A 14,336-nucleotide genomic window follows, 5' to 3' on the forward strand; every position below is an offset into this window, starting at 1 on the left:
ACTGCGGCTGACTGGCAAAAAATATAGTTTTTTTTTGGGATTTTTTTTTTGTTTTTGTAAAGCAAAAAATATAGTTACTCGCAAATAATAGAATGTAAAATAAAAAAAATTTTGAAGTCAGAAAAATAAATAATCTGATACAAATCTAATTATGATAAATTTAAATTTAAAGTCATTAAATTTATTAAAAATGAATATAATATAAATTTAAATATATTAAATATATGTTACAATTATCCTAATTTATATTTTTTAAACTTAGAGAATTAATTCGATCTCGCATTTTGCTCCATTATTATTTTATTATGGCAAATGAATAATCATTAAATGAACGCATTAATGCTTAACAATAGTTGCAACTCATCGACGGAACAAAGGTAAGTTTTAAGAATGCCAGCTTGATCATTAAAAACAATTTGGATTTAATTATTAATATTTAACTAAGTTTTTTAAAAATATTTTTTCAATAATCAAAGAGATAAATGTAGTGAATTTTAGTTCTTTATTTGGTTCAATTATTAAAAAAGCGAGTTTGCTCAGCTTATTCATATTTACAAAAAAAAATTATTAAAAAAACTATGAGAGAATGGAGAGAGAGGGGAGAGGTTTAGAATACTAAAAAAATTATGAGTCTCTAAACGGGTAGAGTATCCACTGTATCAATCAAAAGTTTAGCATAAGGTCCCAAATTGTTCGTCATCATCTCTAATTTATGAGTTATGTGGTTACATTAAAGATCAGTATACGAGTAAAAGTAAAAAAATACAACACTACATATTATCCTAAACTTGTATTACCTCCTGATTGGCAAAAGGAGGGTGAGGTCAAAATGCTTTGACGAATTGCTTTGGAGGGAGTCCAATAGTATTGAGTGGATAAGGGTGACTCTGTTTGGGCGAGTGCAAATGTGAGATGGGATCGGGAGTTGGCGAGTGGGTTATGTGGCCATCAACTTATATGGGAGCTCTAGGACCACTTGAGTAGAGAGAGAAGAGTGAAATGCTCTGAAGGGAGAGCTCTAGCTTAGATGATTGCGGCGAGTAGACCTAAGGGTCCTATAAACAAGCGCCTTAATGTAGCTAAGTTTGGTGAAAATCTTTGGAGAGAGAGAGAGAGAGAGAGAGAGAGAGAGAGAGAGAGAGAGATGGTCCAGGCATGTGGCAAGTGCCAAGCTGCCAATTCTAGAGAGTAATCCTCAATTTGCTTAGTACGAGGTGAGCTTCAGGGATGGTCTAGACGAGTGATATATGCTGATTGATTCAGGATACTTCTTTCATGAGCCCCAAGCAAATTCCCTAAGTGGACCCTTAGGAGAGCGAGTTCTTCTGTCATGACCCACCAATTAGATACTTATAAAAGCATACACGAGTATATATTATTTACGACTCAAAATTAGTAAAATACATTATTCCTCTTGCAAGCTCTGGTTTTATGAACCAATTTTATATTTTATTTCATAAAAGTCCTCGTGTAACTTTGATTTACATAATAAAATATACTTTGAAAACTTATTTTTCTCATGCATCTAAAGAATTATAAAGTAGTATGTAGTGGAAGTATAAAATAATTTCCATTTTACATAACATTACAAAAACATCAATACAATTATATTAAACAAAGCCCAAACCTTCCATCTTAGCTAACACCTATCATAGACCTATTCCATGGATGAACCTTCCATATATATTTTCCTTCCAACAAAAGTCAAAAAGATCACATTCTTTAATAGGCGCCAATCTCAAATCAAAGCTCATCAACCATTTACAATATATAATATTCCTTTGCCACCTCACTCCCATTCAACAAAACCTTACAAAAACAGGAAACTTCAAGCTCCGAAGTCTTCGTTGCTTCTTCCTCCCCCTTCTCCTAGTTAACTTCAAGCTCTCTCTCTCTAATGGTTTGGCGAGGCAATGATGGTGTGGAGACTGTGCTGCTGGCAGTAGTAGCAGGCATGGTGGTGATAAGCCCCTTGCTCTTGGTGGATGGTGGGGAGACTGCAAGGGAGTTCATGGAGGGGTTCTTTGGGCCAATCGGTCTTCTTTTCCTTCCAGTTAGTCTGCTTATCTTCATCCAGTTCTTGTCGTCAAATCCAGGAGTCCAATTCTCCAGATTCTTATCAGGTTCACCCGATGTGCTCTCTCAATTCGCTGGGCCGTCGACTGGAATTGTGATTGTTCTCCTTATTGTTCTTCTTCTCCTTTACTATCGTGTCTTTGGTGGTGGTGATTCAGAAGATTAGGCCTCTAACTGTGTTGATATTGTTAGCTCTTGGCATTTAAGCTACAGCTGCTTTAAGAATCAATAAGGAAGCTATCCCAAAGACTTCATTTGGGATGACTTTTTTATTGCTTCTTAAAATAGTTTTTTTAACTGTAAAATTAAAGAAGAAATAAAAAACCCGTTCCAACCGGAGCCTTAGACTTTGTTTGGGACGACTTTCTTACTGCTTCTAAAAACAGCTTTCTTGCACAAATATAAAAAATTTTGTACTAGAAAGCTGCTTTAAAAAGCAGTAAGAAAGCCGTCCCAAATGAAACCTTAGTCTTTTCTTCCTATTATTTTTTGTTTTTTCATTGGTTCTTTTGATGGGGTCGGCTTTTTCAATAGTTTTTTCTTCAAATTATTGTTATACTTTCATTTGGCTACTATTTTTTTCTTATTTTCTAGAAATTTTGATAGCATAAGTGGGGCCCGCCCGCCTGCCAACCGGCCCGCCTATAATCTAATCTCTTCATTCTCCCAAGAGAGTAATGATAAAAATCAGGTAATCTTATAGCTTGTGCTAGTGATTTCTTTTTACTGTAAGGGTAAATTTTGTAATTTCTTCTGATTATTTTTCAGTCTGAATGGTATATTTTAGCTTCTGTGGATGCAAAATTGTTGAAATCAATGGCTGATTTACATGAAAATTACATCAGTACCCTTTGAAAAAAATTATAATTAATAATAGACCTCAAAGATACTAAGCATTATCTCTATAGGAAGCAGACCAATTCCTCACATTTAAGAAAATTATCCTAATCATTAATGTAAACTTATGGCACTTCTCACTCTAAAAAAAAAATCCTCATTATCTATTTAAATTACAATATTGCCACTTGAATTAGAATATACATATCACATGAGGGAATCATTAGATATTTTTCAGATAAAATGTTCATACTTTGTTAAGCATATCTTGAAATAATTATGTTTACGTAGGGGTGATTCATACTTTCTTTAACATATCTTGAAATAGGCGGTGCCATTATTTTAAAGGTATGGATGTAAATTTTTAATATGGGGATGTCTATTTTTTATATGCCAAATTAAGGAAAAAAAATTTATTAAATGAAATCAATAAGAAGAAGATTCAGACTTCGTATGAGACGGCTTTCTTACTGCTTCTTAAAACAACTTTTTACTACAAAAATTAAAATTGTTATACTAAAAAGCCGATTTAAGAAGTAGAAAGAAAGTCGTCCTAAGGCTTCATTTGGGATGGCTTTCTTACTGCTTCTTAAAGCTGTATTCTAGTACAAGAAAAATCTACTTTAAGAAGCAGTAAGAAAACGGGAACAACTATGATTTTGTTTGGGACGACTTTCTTACTGCTTCTTAAAGCAGCTTTTTAATACAAAAATTTACTATTTATACTAGAAAGCTGCTTTAAGAAGCAGTAAAAAAGCCGTCACAAATGAAGCTTATATATATTGTAAATTAATGTCAAAATAATCTATGTATATATAGACCGCACCACTATAGATTTTATTTTTATCTAAGGCAAATTTGACTCAAATATCAATGCACTCGAATAAAAATTTTAGAAATTGATTTTGTGATCATTTGAATTTGTTTAGTGAAGTTATAGCTTCAATAGTATTGTTTGATGAGAGGAAACTAACGATGTCAAGAATGCCTGAATTTAGTAAACACTATAAAATATAATTAAAATTTATTGAGGTTAATTTTCGCTCTTTTTTTGTCTATTTATAGTCAAAATGAATGCTTGAGGTGAATATAGCCATTGTTTAAGTTCGACACTGAGATGTTAAGAAAATATTAAGTAATAAAGAGGAATTGTTTCACATTGTTTAATGAGTATTTTGATTTATGGGATAAATGATTAAAATAAACATAAAAAGCATATTGATACGTCATCACGAAATTGGCTTGATCGGGCACGAATCTCGAGGCAAAAGCTAGTTTAAAACTTCAAAAATTAATTTTGGGAGCACCCGAATTCCGATTTCAACAAACTTATAGTCAAATTGAACGTCTCGGAAATACGAACCCAACGACACCAAGATCAACCCAATCCGAGCCCAAACGAGTCCGGATCAAGGGTTCAAAGCGCAGTTGGAAGGTTCAAACCGCAATTTGAGTTACCAAACGGTCTCCGATTTTGACGATCTTCTACTCAAATCGAACGGCTCGGCGAGACGAATTCAACAAGTCTAAGATCATCTAATTCCGACATCATTAAGGCCTTAAAATGACCAACGAACGGTGCATGATCAAAGGATTCGATATCGGCCATCCATTCAAACCACTCCCAATTTGCCCTTGATCTCACGCCTATTTACGGGATATGCCACTCCATAAAAATTATAAATAGAGCCCTCATTCTACACCATGGGGACTCAAGGGAAGAGTGAGAAGAAGGAGAGGAGAAAGGGGAAAAGGAGATTCCTCACCTCCTCGACCACCGCCGGAGCTCTTCATGCAGCCTGAAGACGCCGGAACTCTGCCGGATTTTCAGGAAAAGCAGGAATTCTGCACAACTTCCACGTGATGCTGAAATCATTCCCAATTAACAACAGAGTTCCCTGTTAACGCCAAAACTCCGCCCAAGTGAAGCCGGAGTTCCCATCCGCCACCAACAGATGTCGGACTTCTACCCGACGTCTAACCTTCACTCTCCGCCAAGTTTTTACCCGACGTCGGACTTCTACCGGTTATCGGACTCTTCTAGACGTCTATGCTAAGATGCATTTATTTCCATTGCTGTACTTCTACCTGACGCTATCCTACTGATCTTCGTCATCAGACTACAGTCCTTTCGACCTTCGTCGCCAGCTGACAACGGTCCTCCTGACCTACGTCGCCCGCCGACTGCAGTCCTTCTAACAAAGCAAATACGTCAATAGTAGCTCTTTGTATTTACATCATGTAATGTACTCCATAAGATGTACATCAAGCTATGGCATTCTCCCAATGAAGGGCCTCATTTGTAATCGACTGCAAATACTAGTGGATTCATTCAAACTGGGCTAGGCCCCGTGGTTTTCCCCCTTTTACAGGGGTTTTCCACGTAAAAATCTTGGTGTCTCATAAATGCTAGACCCTCTCTCATTATCTGATTGCGTGCCGGATTTTCGTACAACGCTAAGACGATCAACTTTATATTTCTCTACCGCCGCGAATACTCCTAGACGCAACACATATAAATAAGCATTTCTTTTACACATTGGGATGAATTTTGATGGAAAGCATTTTCAAATTAGGGTTGTCAAAATGGGTTTCTAGTTTGGCTTCAGGTCCAACATGAAATTGACACGCCTTCGATTGACCCTACTTTAACTCGACCTAATTAGACAAATGGGTCTAAAGTTTATACCCAAACCTGACCAGCCCCTATCCGAGATTGACCTGACATGACATGTTAACCCTAAGGCAGCAAGGCAGAAAAGCAGTGAGCACGCTGGTGATGGGGCGAGCGTCGGTGGGCGAGGAGGCAAGTGAGTGCGGGCGAGCTTGTGAGCGAGGGGTCTAGTGCATGTGGGAAAACACGGGTGCAAGTGCAAGCATAGGTACATGCACGTGCATAAGAAAACTTACTTTGGATGTTGAAATTGAATCGCTTGTTATCCCCATCTGGATTTCCTTCTCTAACCTCCTGCCTCATTTGTTTGCCCCGCGTATTCTTCATTAATTATGTCTGATTTTTGGCAAACCCTTGAAAACGGACAATGCGACCTCTACCGGTTCACGTCCGTCTGTTGCTCGCGTTTTAGTTGAACTGGATGTGTCCAAATAGTACCCAAACCAAATTTGGATCGGCCCGAATAGCACTGGTTATGTTCAATATGTGGGTTATAAATATTTTTCCATACTATTGTACGCATTGTCTTGCTTTGAGTCATTCTAAGGCAGGGTGTAAGCTTCTTCATCTTAATCTTGAATCTACTGCCTTGCATCATCCTTCTGTTTCGGTGGAGGCGGCTGGCCGTGTGGTTAGTCATCTATTTCTATGGATCGAGGGTTTGGAGGGAGCGACCCCTATTGCCTCGGCTGAAGGAATTGAGCCTGCTGGGATTGAATTGTCTGTGCATACTAATATTCATGCTTTTGTTTCTATTGAACTTGTTTCTCCTGTTCCGTTTGAGAATGCTATGGTGTGTGAGGAGGTTAGTCTAGTTAATTTAGTCCAGTTGGACTCTGTTGAGGGTTTGGACGGAGTGGCCCCTGTTTCCCAGCTCCCTCGGTTGTGTATGAGTGAGCCTGGTGCTGTGAAATATGTCTTTAATTCGAAACCTTCTGTATCATATGGGAGTAGGTCTGTCCCGAGCGATTTTGTGCGCTCTTTCTCTCATGTTTCTCCTACTTGTGCCATGGATTTGTCTCCGTTGGCTAGTGATAGTCATGTTAATGCTTCGTCCTCTATTAATCTGGCTTCAAATGTGCAGGCTTTTGATTCTGATGTTAACCCTGTGACTCCTACTATTATGGTTCATGGCCCTCTTATTGAAGTTCCCGTTAAGTTTATTTCATCTAAGGATTTATTTTCTCAGGTGGGTGCTAACTCGGATGAGAGTGTGAGAATGCAATTAGATTTGATTCATTGTTCGTCTGATTCATGTTCTGAGGATAGCGGAGATGAAGTTCCTGAGGTTAATTTGGCTGGGCAGAAAGACAAGTCTGTTGTGTTTGTTTCTTCTCGTGGGAGGGGTATGTGTGGTAGGAAATGAATTAGGATTTTGGTGTTGGTGCTTTGGACCTTTTGTCGTTTTTCTCCTCCTTGTTATGGTTGTGACTTCTTTGGTTGGAATGCTCTCTATTTTCTTTTTATTTATTTCATTTGGTTGTTGCCAGTTTGCTGGAGCTACGTTTAAGAATTACCGAGGCGAATGCTTGTTTATAGGCAATGATGTGGCTATGGCTCATTTCCCGGAATCCGTGGCTTCACTCCATACTGGATGGCCCGTGCCTCGCTTCGGGAGAGTTGGTAGCATATGCCAAATTACTGAGCCCGACGGGTTGTTAACCCTTTCATCCTCTGTAACTTTTTTTGTATTTTTTTTTTAGCTGGTTATACTCTTTTTTTTCAGTTGAAATAAATTTTGTTTGTTTATATACATATATTATAAAATGGGAATTTTGCAATATCGGCAATGTTTTTATGTTAAATAAAAACAAAACAAATCCTGCTTTGCTTTTGCAAGTCCACGCTGACGCAAATCCCACCGGAAACGTGAGCCATTACGACCCTCAACCGGCAACTCCACCAGAAAAACCCACGGCATTTGATCAAATCGGCTACCTGAGAAAAACATGCAACAGCTATACTAACAACTTATAATATCACACGTGCTCAACCATCAAATAGTCACACGTGTCTCCGCATTCATGGACAGAAGTGACCAAGTCGAAATTGGCTCCATCTTTCTATTGAAATTATTGATGGAGGTTGTATTTGCAGCATAAGAGGTCTTATTTGATTAATGAATAACAAAATTAATTATATTTTATGTGCTTTTAAAGGAACTGAATAAAACATGATGAATTAAGTCTATTATTCATAAATTATTCTATAATTTTATTCAAACTCTGATTATATTAAAATATTAATAATTTTAATAAAACTAAAAAAAATAACATTTAAGTATATTTTATAAGTGATAGATCAAATTAATGACATGTCCAAATTTTTAATTGATTATTCTAATTTAATTAAAAAATTATAATTTTTACAAAATGATATCCTTCAAAATTCACAACAATAATAACAACTATGGTCTTAAAAATCGGATCAGACTAGCCGGTCCAACTGGTTGAACTGTTAACTAGTCAGCCGGTTGGTTCGGTGTCTCCACATGCATCGACAGAAGTGACCAAGTCGAAATTGGCTCCATCTTTCTATTGAAATTATTGATGGAGGTTGTATTTCTAGCATAAGAGGTCTTATTTGATTAATGAATAACAAAATTAATTATATTTTATGTGCTTTTAAAGGAACTGAATAAAACATGATGAATTAAGTCTATTATTCATAAATTATTCTATAATTTTATTCAAACTCTGATTATATTAAAATATTAATAATTTTAATAAAACTAAAAAAAATAACATTTAAGTATATTTTATAAGTGATAGATCAAATTAATGACATGTCCAAATTTTTAATTGATTATTCTAATTTAATTAAAAATTATAATTTTTACAAAATGATATCCTTCAAAATTCACAACAATAATAACAACTATGGTCTTAAAAATCGGATCAGACTAGCCGGTCCAACTGGTTGAACTGTTAACTAGTCAGCCGGTTGGTTCGGTCAACCCTTACAACAGGGTAAAAGCCGCCCAACCGATCGGTCTGATTGGCGAACTGTAGAACCGGCGCTGGTTCTTAAGAACCAGGTAGTTCGAAAAATGACTAGTTTGAGCCGTTGATTTTGATTCAACGGCCAAGTAAACTCAATGAAACTAACCTAATGAGTAAATAGTGTTCAATCCACCCCAGCTATAATTCATTCACTAATCCGCTTGCTCACGTCCCATTCTTCAATCGCTAGCCGTGTTGTCGCTGTCATTGCCGTTGGTGATTCACGAACTCAACGATGACGAGCTCACCTTCCCAATGCATAGCATTCTTATCTGGCGTCATCGTCGCTTCTTCTCCTTCTATTAAATGTAAGATGTAAAATTTTTTTAACCCTAAAATTTTAGACTTAATAAAAGCTTAGATGTGATGCTTGGAATGATTTTTTGTTGGATTTGTTGGTTTTTTCTCCCCCCATTTGACAGTTTCAAATATTGGATTGGTTGCAACCTATGAGAGAAATCCTCTCTTTATTCTCCTTACTTAATGATTTACGTTAATAGAAAGGGTTCTTGCCAAAGATTTTCAATGTGGGCATGTGATCAAATTTACGAGATATTTGATTTTCTTTTTTAAAATTATTGGAATGATTGAACTAAAAGGAGAAACATTGTTAACTTCATATTTGTATCATGAATGCATTTTTTTAATCATTTAGTATAAAATGTCAAAATTTTGCTATAATTATCGGTGTGTCAAATGAAATGTATAAATATGTTTCGCTTATTTACTTCATATTATGTGTATAATTATAATGATTATCTTATATTTATTTTATTTTCAGAGCTTCGCGTATTGGAGAGAAATTATAAAATCTCAAGAGAAATTCTATTTTTTTTTTCAAATTATAACTACAAAGAGGTCACTTATTCAAAACAGAAATGTTTTTAATTTTAAATTTATTTAATTTATTTAATATATGTTTTTTATGCTTCGTGTTATGATTTTGATAAAATTTTTATTATATATTTACGAATAATTATGTCAATATTATAATATTTAAATATAATTAATATTTATTACGTCATTTGGTTCGACTCCAATCGAACCCCTAACCTCTTATTTTTCTGGCTCATTGTCCGATCCGATTTTCACAACCTTGACAACAACAAGTTTTTATCCAACTATACGGGGTTAACAACATGAATCTTTTTTCTCAGTTGTATTCTATTAAGAGCTAAATTCTCATTTAAATCTAATAAACAAATGTCATTTCTAATAATTTCTAACTAAGGCCTTTTTCGAAAGGTTATTTCTATTTTCTTAATATTGATTCGGATCAAATATATCTACTATTCTAATCGGGTTATTAGAAGTCGATGTTTTGTATGATCAAATTTCACTTAATTAAAAAAAATACATATTATTATTATTAATAAAATAAAAAATATTATACATATAAATTTATTTTTATATTTATATATTAGGGTTTGTCTTCTCATTTAAATGAGTTAGAAAAAGAAAGTGATATTCGTCCACAAAGAAATAAAAAGAACTATTTTTAGGCATAATGAGACAAAAAAAAAACACAAATCGGGAGATATGTAAGACGTAATAACAAATAACTGAAAAAAAATATTTTGTATCATCTGAAAAATTCTTAATTATTACAAGTTTTTTGTAATATAATATAAGATAATTAAATTTTAAGACCAATCATTTGAAAAAAAAAAATTTCCAAATGATTTGTTTTCACCGTAGTTGAAGGGTTCGTCCATCGGCTGCATCGCCTTTATAAGTTGAATCCCATGCGACCCGTTTCTTTCAATCTCCTCTCTCGGTACCTTTCTCTGTATCTCTCTCTTCTGTGTCTTCTCTATCCCGATATATTAGCAATGGGGATGGTGCGAGCACGATGGAATCGCTAAGGAAATGGTTGTTGAGAACAAGCTGCGAACTGTTGGGTAAGCTTCAGAAGAAAAAATTTCCGTTGATGCTTGTCTCATTCGATTCTGATTGTTTTTTTTTGTTGTTTGTGGATAAAAAGGATGCATTTTGGCTAAGCGGTATTCGGGGAGTTCGATCGCCTACATTTGGTTCGGCCGAACATGAAAATCAGCGTCAAGATCATTCATGCTAGGTTTGTTGCAATTCGACTGTTTTTTTTTTTTTTTGTTGAAGTTTGGTCGTCTGAATTGGTTTAATTTTTCCGATCAATTTAATAACGAGTAATTCATTTATGATGTGAATGGCGGATTTTGTGGATAGATTTATAATGGGTTTGTTTCGATCCTGCTTGAAAATGGAAGGAAGCTTAGGAAGAATAAACTGCAACGGCGTAGATAAAATGATATGAATTATGCGTTTTTTCATGCCATTTTATTGGTTGAAGGATGATGAGAGTAGGCTCTATTGAAGAGAAGGTAATTGATCTTACTTTAGCTGTTTGGATAAATATAATAAAGGTTAAATGAACCATATGATATGCCAAGAAAATTATAGTAGAAGATTCAACTGCAGTAATTAGTATACCAAGAAAATTTGTCCCTTTTTCCGGCGGATTTTGAAAGTTTTTTTGGTGGATTTCGGTAAAATGAGCATCGGAAAAATTATTCCGCCGAAAAATTTTCCACCCTAAAATATTTGTTTGGAATACTTTAAGAAAAAAAATCACAAGCTGGCTGCACGCCAAGCCAGCCTACTCCGCGTTGTTGCCTACAAGCCCGCTTACCGGCCAGCTTGCCTGCGCTGCCCACCCACGAATGCCTGCCCGCCTGCCTCACCGCGTTGCCACGCTAGCCAACCCGATGGGAATCCTGGATTTTGAACCAACAATTGGAATTTAATAATAAAATTAAAAATTAATAAAGAAATTATTTTATTTATTTAATAATAATTTAATAATAAAAACATTAAAGTTAATAATTAATAAATTTTATTATTTTAATTAATAATTAAGATAAGTTATTAAATTAATAATTCATTAAACTAAGTTATTAAATTAATAACTAATTAAAATGAGCTATAAATTTATTATTAATTAAATTATGAAAATAAATTTTTTTTCAGAAATTATTAAAATCCGCCGGAAATACCGCAAGAAACAAATCCGCTAGAAAATCTGCATAAAAATTAGTCAAAAATATTTCATTGTAATCCTCCCTCTGAAATTAGTCCATCAAAAATCCGTCGGTAATAGGCGATTTCATTTTAGTGATTTGGAAACATAGAGGATAGATCAAGACAACATTGATAAAAATTCTGCAAAAAGATTTTGCCGAACAATGGAGTGTGGATTCATTAGCCGACTCCAAATAATCTGGACAAGGCTAATGATGATGACCATTATGTCATTTTCGTATTTTTAAATGGAAACCTGGACATTGATACCTGTAGCACATTTTATCTTTTTGGTGTATTTTTGGTTTGTTGTGCATGTACGGTCATTGCTTTCTCCATGTTGTTATCATAATTTTTTTAAAAATTATTCTTGTAAATGTCGTGTTAATGGAAATTCATGTTTGTTTGTGAAGCTTGAATGTTAGGGGGGATAATTTGTTGGGCAAAAAGTCCTTACCTTCTTTGCTAAAATCATTCAAATGCTGTAAGAGGATTATAGTGGTGAATATTGGACAATAAATGAGTAAAGATTGAGTAGGAGTCGCACAAAGTAGATTCTAGTTTGCAATAAGATTGATGGAGAGGGGTGGAGAGAGATGGTGCTCATTATGTAACACCTAACTTATATTTTTCCTCCTGCAAATGATGTAATAATTAGGTTTTCTCCTTTTCCTTTCTCCTGTATTTCATGTTATGAGGGTGCATTTTTCATAGAAAAGCACCAAGAACCATATAATTATGAACCAAGTTAGTTTTTATGTAAATGTTTCCAAAATGAAAAGCAAGTAAAACGGAGGAAAATGAGAGGTTTTGGAGGCAAGAGAGCACAAACAAGCCTTTTGGCTTGTAACAGCTCAAACTCTTAACTATTGAGATATTGTCTGCTTTGGCCTAAGAGACTTATGATTTTGTCATGTTGGTGTAACTTCCCAGTAGGTCACCGATATCAGAATTGTTCTGGGATGATCATGCTTAACTGCGGAGTTTCTTAAATGAAATTCCAAACATTACACCAAAAAGATACCTCGATGTTTAAGAGTTTAACTTTTTTTTTATTTAAGTCGTTTCACATGGCTGGTTTCAATACTGCAAAATTCCAACCTTAGAGTAGCTGGAATATATCTTTTTTTTAGATCTAAAGTGCATTCCCAATCACTGCATGCCTAAAGAAGAAGTTATCTCTAATTCTGATAATTTCAGTAAATCTTTTCAGACTGCTAACCATGGTGATCTACCAAAATTATGTGGTTTTAACATCTTAACGGCCATTTTTGAGATAGTTATTGATGCTGTTGCAGAAGCCATTAGAGAAGTTCGATCAGATGAAGCTAAGCAGCAGTTCTTAACGGCCATATTTATTGTAGAAAACTATCAATTTTCTCAACTGTGTGAACTCTCTATTAATAGGATCTGATTTGCCCTCTTTCCATTCCTTCTGATCATTTTCTTTCTTTTCTGCTGTTTGTCTTGATTTTAGTTGGATTTGATATCTTTATTCCTTAGATTCTAGTTAAGCTTGAGCTTGTGAATTTCAAGTATGGAGTTTAGGCTTTATCTGTTGATATTTGAGACTGTTATTGTTTGACTCAATAGTTTGATTCTCTTATTGTTCAATGGGATGGTTTACATAACTGAGAACTCAACTTGATTTTTGAAGAACTTAACTCTAAGATTAAAATTTATAAAATATGTCAAATTCTATCATTTGTTGGACAAAACTAGAAATCATCTGTGAACTTTAAACTAAAAAATATATTTTTAAATTTAATTGTTTTTTTTTTCGCCACAAGCAATACAAATAAAACAATCTAAATCCTGTTTTGTATTTTCTATCAATCAAATGACCCTTGTTTGAATCCTTGCTATCAAAATGGAAGAAATTTCCTCTTTTAAGTCGCTCATGCTTTTACTTACTGAAGTTAAAACTTGCAGGTTGCAAGCTCAGGCAGTCACTTTGGCTGCTCTAGCCGGAGCCGCAGCGGTCGAGTATTATGACCGTCGAATGAATCCAGAATCAAAAGATGACAGATATTCAAATCAATATCTGGCTCATGCCCACAAAGATTGAACAAATTAGGCACCTGCTTGCTTCACTTGCTCGCCTCTCAGTACTGCTTCCAGTATAAAACTAGTTTTTACAGGAAAACTGAACGGATGAGTTTAGGATTACAGAATTAATCTTTTTTGGTTTATTTGAGAGTTCTTTGTGACTGATTTATATTGATGGATTTAGACATTGGTAACTGCACTTGAATGTATGTTATGTTGAATGTTTGATAATAAATATTTCATTGTTGATGTTCTGTTCTCATGTTTTTGCTGTAAGTTGCTGACTTGCTAGTCTATGTGCCTTTGCGTATTCTATAACCAGAGTTCTACAAGAGCTTGAAAAAAAAAGTGGAGGGCACTTATCTTGATTGCCCTGTTTCAATCATGGAGGTTTTATTTACACTTATTCAAGTTAGTTATAATGGAATTACATGCAGTTATTCAGTTGAAATAAACCAACAAAACAATACAACTCAATTAGAGTTTTGTTATTAACAAATTAAGGTTTCGTTTGGGGCGGCGTTTATTAATACTTTCTAAAACAATTTTTTAGTACAAAAAATTCTAGTTCAAGAATATATCATAAAACCTCTGCCGCCTTTCGAGTCATAATTCAACGTATTTCAAAGATACCATAACTA

At 34.6% G+C, this 14,336-nt stretch overlaps 1 protein-coding gene and 1 long non-coding RNA gene across 2 annotated transcripts; both read left to right on the forward strand.

Moving 5' to 3' along the window:
- The first annotated feature begins 1,897 nt into the window (after positions 1 to 1,897).
- On the forward strand, positions 1,898 to 2,242 carry LOC110102778. The gene has a single exon (XM_020831256.1). The coding sequence runs from the start codon at positions 1,898 to 1,900 to the stop codon at positions 2,240 to 2,242; it is 345 nt and encodes a 114-aa protein (XP_020686915.1).
- An 8,357-nt stretch (positions 2,243 to 10,599) lies between these two features.
- On the forward strand, positions 10,600 to 13,944 carry LOC114579683. Its single transcript, XR_003700769.1, has 2 exons — positions 10,600 to 10,666; positions 13,579 to 13,944. It is a non-coding gene; the product is annotated as an uncharacterized LOC114579683 (long non-coding RNA).
- Positions 13,945 to 14,336: the final 392 nt, after the last annotated feature.

The sequence above is a fragment of the Dendrobium catenatum genome, unplaced genomic scaffold (assembly GCF_001605985.2).
Source record: "Dendrobium catenatum unplaced genomic scaffold, ASM160598v2 fragScaff_scaffold_621, whole genome shotgun sequence".
In the NCBI taxonomy this organism is placed as follows: Eukaryota; Viridiplantae; Streptophyta; class Magnoliopsida; order Asparagales; family Orchidaceae; genus Dendrobium; species Dendrobium catenatum.